The following is a 12,500-nucleotide window of genomic DNA, read 5'->3' as shown; positions in this document are numbered from 1 at the left end:
CACACGCACGCAGACACACACACACACGCACACACACACACAGTACACACACACAAACACAAACACACAGTACACACACACACACACACACACACATATACAGTACACACACAAACACAGACACAAACATAAACACAAACACATAGGGGTAGGTGGGAAAGTTCCAACTCAAACAACAAACCACAGAAAGACAGAGGCACACACACACACAGATGAAATACACACACACAATCTTTCAGTCTCTCTCTCTAACTCAATTTCTCTTACTCTAGCTCTCTCTCTGTCTCTCTCTCTCTCTCTCTCTCTCACACACACAGACCAAATGAACAGAACACATTAGGCTGCATCTTGGTTTTAGATTCACTGGTATTTCTGTTTACTGGGCACTTTGCCTGATTGACCCTGTTCAGACTAGTCTCCACTTGGCCAATTTTATGAGCAGACTGCAGAAGAGACACATTAGGCAATTAAACTCTCACTCCATTAGTCTTGTGAAGTAGAGACGCACAATTAGAGAAATAGCTTCTCCTGCAGAGGCTACTGAAGAGGCCTTTTTCCCCTCTCTTCACACGAACAGACAAATAGATCATTTAACATGCTAAATGCAAGTTAAAATTTAACTTGATGCTCTGTGGAGACATAACCTGGTGAATCACAAAGCAAGAACAAGGGATATCCCCCCCCCACACACACACACAGGCATGCATGTGCGCTGGCCACTTACCTGTGTGATGATAACTCACACTCACAGGGAGGAAAACGTCAGTGACTTACCCTCGTGATGTTCTTGACACGGAAGAGGCGGATGATGACGTCATCATCAGCCGTGCGAGAAAGGAGCTCAACTGTCATTGGTCCAAAGTGTTGCATGCCTGACTCCGGCCAATACTGCAGGCAGGGCTAAAGGGGAGAGAGAAAGAAGGATAGAATAAAGTAAGAAAGAAAGAAAGAAAGAAAGAAAGAAAGAAAGGAATGAAGAAAGAAAGAGAAAATGGTGGACAGAGTGAGAAAGAAAAAAACAGAAAGAAAGAAAGAGGGAGGGAGAAAAAAAATGTTTGAAACGTTAAAAGTTGAGCACTGTGGGGAAGCATGTTTTAATCAGCATGGCCAATGGAATTAAAGTGAACTGAAACCAGTTCTGGCCTCATTCCACCCTATCAGAGACATGTTCTCTTTGACTTATCTGTCCCTAAATTAGCTTTCGCTAAATTAGCTTTCCTCTTGTCCGACATGCAATCAATTGGCAAAAACGCTTCAGCCCTGACTGGTCATTCTGGCTGGATTCTTCACTGGCTCACTTCTGTTAAGAGATGACCAGAGGCAAGCATTAACAAGGGTGGGGTGACAGAATGTGAGGGTATGTGACAGGCTGTGACATGAATGAATGAATGAATGAATGAATGAATGAAGGAAATATAGTATCCAGAGCAGGAGGATGTGTAAAGGAATGACCGTAGGTAAAGGCTTGACCACTATGAGGGCCAGAGGCAGGAGACTGAGATTGCACACTTGAGCGAAGACACAATGAAAGACAGGAATGATGGGACCCAAGGAGGAGGAGGAGAAGGACTGATAAACTGACTCAAGTAAAGCAGCCTACATAGAGGCTCTTTCACACAACAATTTACGGACAAAATATCTGCACAAAATCACAATAATAATTAAATACATGTGTTCTTATTAGTCTGTACACACCAAGGACAAAATCTGTTGTGATGAAGAATAAATACAAGACTGAAAGATTTGTGTCCTTTTTCTATGTAAAGACTAATAAACTAATTATATAAACTAATAATTATCTGTGTGATTTCATGTGAATATGTTGTCCAGAAAATCATACTTGGTGTGAAAGGGCTGGATAGTCAGGAAGGGAAATGTGCGTAGGGTTATGGGATGGAGAGTGAATGGAGGTGGTGAATAAATGATATAATGTGAATGAGGGATTGAGTGATGGATGAATGAATGAATTATTGAAAGAATGAATGCATGGATTAATGGATTAACTAATGAATGAATGACACAGAAAGGGGGTTGGTGAAATATTGAGGTAATCTGAGTGAATGAATGAGAAAGTGAGAGAGTGAATGGCAGAGAGAGAGAGAGAGAGAGAGAGAGAGAGAGAGAGAGAGAGAGAGAGAGAGAGAGAAATTGTGGCAAATGCGATAATGCCCTGTCAGTCTGATGGAAGGGTATTAACAGTGACATGAGGCAGAAGGAGAGATAAATATTTATACACACAGACACACAGGCAGTGAGTGTGTGTGTGTTTGAGAGAGAGAGAGAAAGAGAGACACACACACACACATGCACACACAGAGGGAGAGATAAATATTCATACACACATACACATACTTTCACTCACACACACGCACACGCACACACACACACACACACACACACACACACACACACACACACACACACACACACACACACACACACACACACAGAGGGACAGTGAGTGGAGATGGCGGGAGAGAGACACACACACAGACAGGCAGCCAGCTGAGATGAGATGTCAGCAGTGCTAATCTACTGCAGCAGACAGAGTATGGATGGAAAAGAGAGAGAGAGAGAGAGAGAGAGAGAGAGAGAGAGAGACGAAGGGAAAGAGTGACACAGGGAGGCTTAGGAAGTCAACAAGCTGAGAGCTGAGGTGGAGAGAAGGAGAGAAGAAGGGAATAAGAAGAGAAAGACAGGAGAAGAAGGGATGGAGAGAGACAGAAGGGGACAGGGAGGGAGAGAGGGAGAAGAGGACAGGAAAGTGTAGACAAAGTCATGTGCACACAAGTTATGCATGTGTGAGTGCTTGTGTGTGTGTGTGCTTGTGAGAAAATCGACCTTATATCAGGTGTGTATCTGTTATTTATTCTGCTGCTGTTGGCCAGTTGCTACGTACGCTCATCAATACGTCAGCGACACGCCTCTTTATGCAGACAGGACTCGATCCCCATTCCGCGCCCATAGACATGAACTACAATGAACTATCTTGCTCCGCTATATACAATCTTTGGCAGTGGTGGACTCACAGAGGTCAAGCCCCTCCTCCTTCTCTCTCCACCCATCCAATGTGGAAATGCCCCATCACCATTCCACCACCACCACCACCACCGCCGCCTCCATCGACACCAGAAGGGCTGCCACTGACGCTAGTTTATGGACACAGCAGACCTGACAGCCACAGATAGCAGCTCTGGGCAATAGGGAGGTCGGTGTGGACTGGCTGCAGGTTGCTATATATAACCTAGGCCTCAATCAGGTCAAGATAGAATGACACGAATCTAATGGAATGGTTAAGCTGGTGGGGGGTAGAGAAAAGCCACAAAGGTCCACCATGTGCCTGCAAAGATAAACACAGCATACACACACACACACACACACACACACACACACACACACACACACACACACACACACACTGTCCTACATACACCCACACACATCCATACTCATAGACACCCCCACAACACACACACACAGACACACACACACACACACACACACACAAACAAAGACCCACAGACACGCACACACACACACAAACAAAGTCGCACAGACACGCACACACGCACACACACACACACACACACACACACACACTCACCCATGCGGAGTTGGACTGGTTGAGGAGGTTAAGCATGACCACGGAGGTGCAGGCGTAGTCGTAGACCAGCCTCCAGAAGTCAGCGGTGGTGGTGGGCAGCGGGTGTGGCGTCACCACGAAGGCGGCCGGCCGCAGGAAACTGTCGGTCAGCGCCGCATTGATGTAGTTGTTGCCCTCGCCCTCAGTGGTCACCAGGAAGGCCAGCGCGCGGTCCGGAGGCAGCACGTCCATGCTGCGGTTCTTCTCACGGTTGCGCGGCAACAGAGAGATGCTACACTCCTCCACATCCAGGTGAGGGGTCACAGAGTTCAGAGTCTGAGCCAGAGGGAAGGATACAGAGAGAAAGGAGAGAGAGAGAGAGAGAGAGAGAGAGAGAGAGAGAGAGAGGGAAATTAAAGAGTTGGTGGGTTATTAACCAGGAGAGAGAAAAAATACAGGGTGGAACAGTCTAGTCGAGTCAGATTTATAGATATCAAATATTTAGAAACAGTTGTACCACAAGGTTTTACAGTCAAGGTTCAATCAATTTGCAATAAAACAGACAATAAAATACAATAAAATAAAATAGAATAATATAATAAAAATAGAATAAAATAATACAATAAGAGATAAAGAAAAACTTAAACATATGGAATACTGTATGACATATAAATAATGAAAGTGCAAGCCTAAAAGAGTGATAAAGAGAGGGTAGGAAAGGGAAAGAAAAGAGTGAGAAAAACAAAGTGAGGAAAAAGTGAGAGAGAAATACCAAGAGAGAGAGATAGAAAGTGAAGAGGGCAAAGAGAGGGGGAGAGAGAGAGAGAGAGAGAGAGAGAGCGCACAAGGTTAAAGGGCTTATGTGCACGGAAAAGTGAAAAGCTAGAGTGAAGAAGAGGGGAGTATGTGAAGGACAAAAGGAACAGACAAGGAGAGAGAGAGGGAGAAAGAAAGAGAGGGGGGTTAGAGGGAGGTAGGGAGAGAGAGTGAGATAAGACGCCAAAGGGCAAGAATCCTCTGAACCAGCAAAAAACATCCCCCTAGCCTCAAATGAAAAGGGTGAAAGAAAAGCAACAGCCATTTATTCAACAGCCTCCAATTTCACCCCAAGCCATGGTAAAACTGGGTTATCACCCCAAGCCATGGTAACATTGGGTTTTCACCCCAAGCCATGGTAACATTGTTTTTTCCCACAGAGAAACACATTTAGCATCACTCTGAAAAACTGGGAGAGAGTGTTCATGGTGAGGGGGAAGACTTTCTCTGATGACCTCTGATAAATGGCGGACCTTAAACTGCGCTTCCCAGTGAAAATGGTCAGAGAATGATCAGATTAGATACACATACGTCCTCCTGCGCCAGTTCCCAGTCAGACCCCACTGTACAAATGAGGCTTTCCAATTATGTCAAGATTGTCCTCAAGATTACGCCCCCGCTTTTGCGATAGCTCCGTAATCTACCCAATCCAGCCATGACCAAGTGGAATTAGGTAGGTAGGTAGTGATCATACGAGGTCATTAAGTATGGCTTGCCAGAAGCAAAGGGGAGAAAGTTAACTGGACCCAGAGGATGCACCTCATTAAGATAGCATTAGCAGGAGCGATGGGCACTGACTTTCATTACAGAAACCTGCCCAATGCCTGACATTAACACCACCACTCTTGCGGCAGGATGTTGGCCAATATCTGTGAGGAGCATAGAATGCTGTTCCTTGACTAACTTTATGTGACATCACATTTTTTGAATTAGTATGTGGTGGGCATTTATTTTAGTATTCTTTATGCGTTGAAGAGACTTTCCAGCACTATTCAAAACTGATCCTTGTTGGCCAAGGCAGTAGGTGACTTTTGTGAGGAAAGAAATGTTCACCTTCGAGAGGCAAATTGCTGAGAGAAACCGACGCTTGAGAGGAACCCTCCTCTTGTCAAGCTGTCCTTTTAAATAACTCAAGGCCTCCTGTTAGGATTCCAATTGGGAGCTCTCACATCCAGCACCCCCCCCCCTCCATCCTTCACTAGCACCACCACTGCAAAAACTGGCCTTTAAGAGACTCTCAACTGCTGTTTCTAAAAACAATTCCCTTCCATCAAAAGGGAAGAGCACTCGGGAGTCGGAACAAAATTGATTTGAAACGTCCTCACTGTAACCCGGTGTTGCATTGCTACGCCACTCTCAGCTCTAAGAGTCTTGCACACAGGGACTATCTTTTACCTTCAAGCCAAAACAGCATGTCTGGACTCAGAAGGAACTCATCCTCCCTTGAGTGTGCTTTGTGAATGAATGAGCATGTCTCCTGAACTAGAACGTAAAGTCTATATCAGGGATGATATCGGCTGCTATTTTACGGCTAAAGGATGGTATAAATAGCATGTGCTAAGTGAATATATGCACTGTCAATGAACGTTGATTAAGGTGTGAAACAACTGGCAGTAAAGTGACATGAACAATATGTGCATAGCTATAATATTCTGGAAAACACAATAAGCATGACAAAACAAGAAATGTGTATGGTCAGGCTTTTTATTACTGTGAACTTACCACCACACCATGGCATTACACTAAGTAAAAGCACACCTTCAGTTTTTACATCCATGCTTTTTTGTGTTCAAGGGCCTCATTATATAGCCTGGTTCTCTCTGTAGTGTCAGGCCTTTGCTCTCTGCTGAAGGGGCTAGCTGTCTATCCTCTCTGTCTTTTGTTCCTCTGATCTCTGCATTTAGAGGGAATTAGACTGTGTGCTCTCTATTACCTATGGGCCTCTGCTCTGCTGAGGATAGCTGTAGTGTGGCACTCTGTCTTTAGCTTCTGCTCTGTGAGTGTGGAGGTGTGTTGGTTAGCGTGTGGTGCTCCCTTGGTAGTTGTAGTGTGCAACCCTCCTTTGCTTTTGGCCCTCTGATCTTAGCATATTGAGGGCATTACACAGTGTGCTCGATATCATATTCAGATGCTCTGTTTGAGGAGAAGATGGTACTCTCTCTTTAGCTTTTGGCCTTCTTCTTCCCTCTCTCTCTCTCTCTCTCTCTCTCTCTGTGGAGGTTAACATATGCTAGTTTTAGCGGGGTACTCTGTTTTTGGTCCTCTGTATGGATGTGTGTATCTTAGTTAGCATATGCTAACTGTAGGCACCCTCTTTAGCTTTTGGCCCTCTGCTATCTCTTTCTCTCTCTCTCTGTGGAGGTGAGTTAGTTAGCATATGCTAGCTGTAGGCACCCTCTTTAGCTTTTGGCCCTTTGCTCTCTCTCTCTCTCTCTCTCTCTCTCTCTCTCTCTCTCTCTGTGGAGGTGTTGTTAGTTAACATATGCTAGCTGCTAGTGAGGTAACAGCTGTTAGCTGTTTGCCCTCTGTTCTCTGTGTGTTGAGAGATGTTAGCATGTGGTTCTCACCTGGTACTCCTCGCGCAGCTGGGACGTGTTGCTCTGCGTGTCCACCCGCAGCATGTCCTTGTAGGTGAGGGCAAACTCACTGACCGGGATGGCCGTCTCCCCACACAGGCACGCCTCCAGAATGGCCTCATGGATGAACACATACTGCTCCTGTGGAACAGACAGACAGACAGACAGACAGACACACACACACACACACACACACACACACACACACACACACACACACACACACACCAGCAGGAGGCCATCAAATCATATTCATGTTTACACAGTTATCAGCCACTACCACCAGTAAGCAGAACAGTGAAGTAGAAATATTATCATACTGTGTGGGCACTGAAGACTGATTTAATCGCTTTAGCAGGTGGCATTACTCTTGATAAGAGGAAAGAGACAGATAAATTGAATGATGAGAGGTGCTAGGCTACTGATGACTGACAAACTGCCAGACATTAATATTTAAACACAGAGAGTGCTGTTATATGCCAGTTGGAAGTGTGGATATGTGGCTTGAACACAAGTAAACAATAATCCTCCAGTACTAATGACTAGAGTCACAGTTATTGTGAACGCACTGAAAATCTTTGAATTGTAAGAAAAAGTAAAAATGCAAATGCTGTCATATCCCCTGATGTGTGGTTGTGATATCTATACATCGTATTAGTAACAGACATGGTGATAAGCAACTGTGTCTGCATGGAAATTAGCATCTCTGTGTCTGAAGAGTAACTACCGGTAATAAGAGATGACACCTGCCAGAACCAAAACTCAATTTTTAACTGATATAAAAAGCAGTCCCTCTACCTCAACTGCTATCAGCTGTCAGATTTGTTTCTTATTCGATAAATAAATATAAAATATGAGACATTTCATATAAGTCCCCACACAAAATCCAGCAAGAGCAAATGCACATTGAAATGTAAAAGAGAAATTAGCAAAGGGGTTGAAAGGTGCCGCTATCACTTGAGCCCTCGTAGGCTATCGGCTGGTGATAATCCTTCAAGGCACCTCTGTCACTAAGCAATATGAAGCATACGCTGATATTTCAATCACACGCTCAGTCTCCCCCTCCCTTGGCCCCTGTGAGACAGTCAGAATGACGTCCTCAAAGACTACAGTATGTGCTCACGTCCCTGTGTCTGTCACTGGCAAGGGAGAATGACGAGCACTGCTGAGCACAAAGAATGTGAGAGAATGAGAGAACATTCTTGACAATGATAAGGTTCCATGAAGTGTTTGTCTCGTAAAAGCAAAGAAGACCTTTATTGTCATGTCTCTGTTTCTCTCTCTCTTCATCTCTCTCTATCTCTCTCTCTTTCTCTCTTTCTCTCTCTCATTACAATGCAAAGACCTTCTGACTCAAGTGCCTCTTCAATTCTCAGCCTTGTCATCATTTCTCATTGTCCCACCTCTCTCTGTCTCTCTCTGGCCCACTCATTCTCCATCTATCTTACCTCTGTCTGGATCATGTTGATCCGTCGGGAGCAGAGGGTCTTCACACAGTTGTAGATGTCCACTACCCCTTCACACTCCGCCATGTCCAGCATCACATCCAGCACTATGTAGCAGCCTGTCCGTCCAGCCCCCATACTGACACAGCAATAGAGTGAAAAGGTCAAATATGAGCCAATGATGTACATTAACGTCATGACCTGCATCTGACAGTAAGCTTATGTACTGTACAGTATTCAACAACCTTCAGAAAGGTAACATGTCAAAGGTCAAATAAGTAAGTGACAGGTTTTTAGGTCAGTATTTTAAACATAAATAACTCTGGCAGTGGAAGAAGTAACAGTAAGGACCCATACCCAATTGAAAAACAAAACCAGAGCCCCCTTCTAAGGCAATTTCAGCAGAATTCAACAAATCAAAATAACAGATCAGAATAATGTATTTTTTAAATGATACCAACTCATGCCACACTTCTTCATGGCTTGGAGGTATTTTTGCCATAGGCCTTTTTTCAACATGGAGCCAGTCAATGCCATGTGCAGAATGGGGTCTGTAGGAGTGGTGTGTGTGTGTGTGGGGGAGTGTGAGGCTTACCTGCAGTGCACCACCACTGGGCCTGCGTCGGGTGGAGTGGAGGCCTTCACGCGCCGCAAGAAAGCCAGCAGGCCAGTGGCATGATAGGGCACGCCGTGCTCGGGCCACGACGTGAAGTGGAACTGGCACACCTCGTGCTTGGCAGGGTATCCTCGCTGTGACGACAAAAATACAAATAGAAGGCAGTGGGATGAGTCACCATGAGTAGGTTAGGAAATGGATTGTGTCCTTATGTGGGAAAATGTCTCCTCATGTGGAAAGGCTTCGGATTTCTCCTTTAACAGACAAGTCATTTGAAAATGTCTTTGGTTTAACAGCCCATCACCAATAAATTTGATGAGCTCATTTGTGACAGATGTAGCGATATAAAAAAGGACAAGTGCCTGACAATTAAACACCGTAACAATGGTGACAGAGTGTGACAGAAGTGACGGAGTGACAGGGTTGACAGGCTCTCTCACCCGCTCCATGGCGAAGGTGCGAACAGTGTACTCCGCAAGTGTCTCCGTCTTTAGCAGGGTGATCTTGATGTCCCCGTACAGCTCACTGTCATCTGGCCAGTACTTACAGCACTTCATCTGTGTGTGTGAGAGACAATGCATAATCAAAAGACACAGAGGGAAGTTAAATATACACACACACACACACACACAACTTACAGTAAGTGGTCACAGCAGCTTTAGACTTTTAACACTCGAGAGGCAACTCAGGGACACGCGTTTGTACTAGGGATGCACAATATATCGGTGGCCGATATATTATTGGCCGATAAGTGAAAAAATTAAAATATTATTATCGGTCCGATTTATACCGATATTTTTAAAGTCCTAATTTAGGCCTACATAAAGGTCCGTCTGGCTACACTGAGCTACTTGAGCTTGGTTGGCTATACTTTTCCTCAATATAATGTCAGCGGTGTGAATGTATTTCACCACTCTAACAAAATCTGTGGATATCGTTCATTTGGGAATCTGTGCATCTCAAAAATCCTCTCGTGAATGATCCGCCATTTAACATTACCAGAGCGGAGCTCAGCCCTATCTAGAGTCGTCTTGTGCTGATGTGTTTGCACTTTACCGCGCTGGTCGGTGAAACAAATAAACAAACTCGTTAGTGGGACGAGTACATAAGTAGGCCTAGTTCTAAGTTGTGTTTTAGTATTATATTTGCATTACTTTAGCTTGGGTTTTGTATTATTACCTAGAAATATGCTAACCATTCCTGCTTCAGTTCCAGACAGGTCATCATAATAAGTTATTAAAACCTTCCGGGATAACCCCTTTCATTTCTGCTGCAGCAGGTTGTGCGCAATAGAGTAGATGGATATAAGATACAGTCTGAGGAGTTGCAGCTTTATTCAGTTACCCGCAGTTGAAACTAAACCTAAGTTTCGCTCACAAACTCTGATTTGGTCACTATACTGTAGCTTATTCCCAGCTGAGCCGTTTATGAGTGTTTAGTCCTAAATGAAAACGATTCATACTCTCTAGCCACTCACTCGCAATTCACTGACGTCAGGTTCACTTAAAGGAGCCACACATACTGTAGGGCTAGGCTACTGTTATGTTGACTGCTGTACTATTGAGGACTATTATGAGTTCTGTCCATCATTTGGTGGTAGGTAAAATTACTGCAATAAAATTATGCTTATTAAATGCTTTCCCCAAATCACTTTTCACACATTTTTTTTCAAGACTAATATTATCGGTTATCGTATCGGTATCGGCCACAACAAACCAATAAATATCGGTTATCGTTATCGGCCCTAAAATTCCATATCGGTGCATCTCTAGTTTGTACCTCTAGGATTAGACTGACATTGGTGGTCAGACAGAAGATGTTAACTGCGCTGCATATTCACACACTTTTGCTGGACATTTTGGTGGACTTTTGCTTTGGCCTTCAATTCTGTGCAACTGATAAAGAATTCATGATGCAAAGTTCAGGATGGACACAACAGACATTTCTGACAGAAACCATCCAGAACCCCCTGTCCCAGAGGGAGTAGCCTAGATGTTTAAGAAAATCTGAACGGCGATGCACACTTTTCAATATCATTGCTGAAATCTGCGATCGATTTGGCCAGTTCAAGGAGACAAGGTTCATCTAATATTTAGGTCTATAGAGTATATGCCTCTTTGATTAAATGTGTTGCCTCAAAATACCCTGTCTTGCAGTTCAGCGTTGAAAGTCTAACGGACACTTCCCTACAAGACGTCAGCAAAACTTAACACCTCATAATTCTTGATAATGGCCGGGAGGTAATATATCTTGAGCTTCATTAATGGTTAATTATCTCTGTCCTAAATTATTCACTCGCCACATGGGACCCAGACTCTGGAGCTGAGAGGCCAGGCGGTCAGACGGGCTGCCCAGGGAGAGAGGCAGGAGCTGGGGCAGAGAAGGAGCCACTTACCCTCCCGACCTCCACCAGCTTGGTGATCATGACGATGCTGAAGCAGTTCTCCTGCCAAACCATCCTCCAGAAGTCATAGATCATGTCCTGCTTAGGGCCTGTGTGGAGAGGAGAGGAGCGGAGAGAAGAGAGGGATGACAGAGATAAAAAGGAGAAAATGAAATAGGGGAGGAAAGGGGGGGTGATAGGTGACAAGAGGAGAAGGGGATAACAGAGAGAACAAAAGAGAGGAAGAGAGAAAATAAAAGGGGAGGAAAGGGGGGATAGGACAGAAGAAAAGAAAAAGAGGAGAGGAGAGAGAAGGAGAAGAGAGAAAGGAGATATAGGATGGAGGACAGTTGGGGAAAGGATGAGGAGTGGAGAGAGAGAAGGAGAGAGTGGAAGAAAGAGGGAGCGGTGCCTTGGTAAGTCATTCTGCGTCAGCAACTCTAGGCATTTAAGCTAGCTTGCAACGGAATTACAGTCTGCCTTTGCAAACTGCAGGGCTTTCTACTCAATGACGACAGGCTGCAGGGAAAGCTTTTGTCATGCACACACACATGAACACACATCAGAAATAGTCACAAATCACCAGAACATGTAACACACAAGCACTCTCTCTCTCTCACACACACACACACACACACACACACACACACACACACACAGCACACACACACACACACACACACACACACACACGGCACACGACACACACACACACACCCACCCTCTGGGAGGCTTATAAGGCAGTCCCAATGACTGCAATATTCTGAGAATGGGATATTGCTCTGTGCTCTCATGTTCAACACTGTGTTCTTATAATGAGCTGCTCGGCACCTTGGGATATGCTGTCCGCAGGACAACTGGGAGTACTCATGTGTTCCACAGTGCATGAATACGAGACTGCGGTCAATGAAAGGCCATGTTAATTTGCCATACTGATGGAATAGAAGAATTTTTAAATCTGTATTGATCACACACTGACACTAACATATTCTGTTAAAAATTGTGTTAAAAATGTTCTGTTATGCTAGAGCGTGCAAAGGTGCTGCTTTCACACACACACACACACACACACACACACACA

General features: G+C 44.6%; 1 protein-coding gene across 1 annotated transcript in view; it reads right to left on the bottom strand.

The window, feature by feature from the left end:
• The window catches only part of ptprua (protein tyrosine phosphatase receptor type Ua), a 221,445-nt gene that overhangs the window by 8,835 nt on the left and 200,110 nt on the right, over positions 1–12,500 (bottom strand). Inside the window, exons 24-30 of the mRNA XM_048229546.1 lie at positions 11,432–11,529; positions 9,477–9,593; positions 9,016–9,170; positions 8,424–8,559; positions 6,967–7,116; positions 3,605–3,919; positions 775–900 (exon numbers count right to left, since the gene is read on the bottom strand). Of these exons, the coding sequence (XP_048085503.1) occupies positions 775–900; positions 3,605–3,919; positions 6,967–7,116; positions 8,424–8,559; positions 9,016–9,170; positions 9,477–9,593; positions 11,432–11,529 (1,097 nt within the window). The remainder of the gene's footprint in view (positions 1–774; positions 901–3,604; positions 3,920–6,966; positions 7,117–8,423; positions 8,560–9,015; positions 9,171–9,476; positions 9,594–11,431; positions 11,530–12,500) is intronic.

The sequence above is a fragment of the Alosa alosa genome, chromosome 20, assembly GCF_017589495.1.
Source record: "Alosa alosa isolate M-15738 ecotype Scorff River chromosome 20, AALO_Geno_1.1, whole genome shotgun sequence".
Taxonomy (NCBI): domain Eukaryota; kingdom Metazoa; phylum Chordata; class Actinopteri; order Clupeiformes; family Clupeidae; genus Alosa; species Alosa alosa.
The sequence above is the reverse complement of the archived record's forward strand: the minus strand, read 5'-3'. Positions and strand labels throughout refer to the sequence as shown.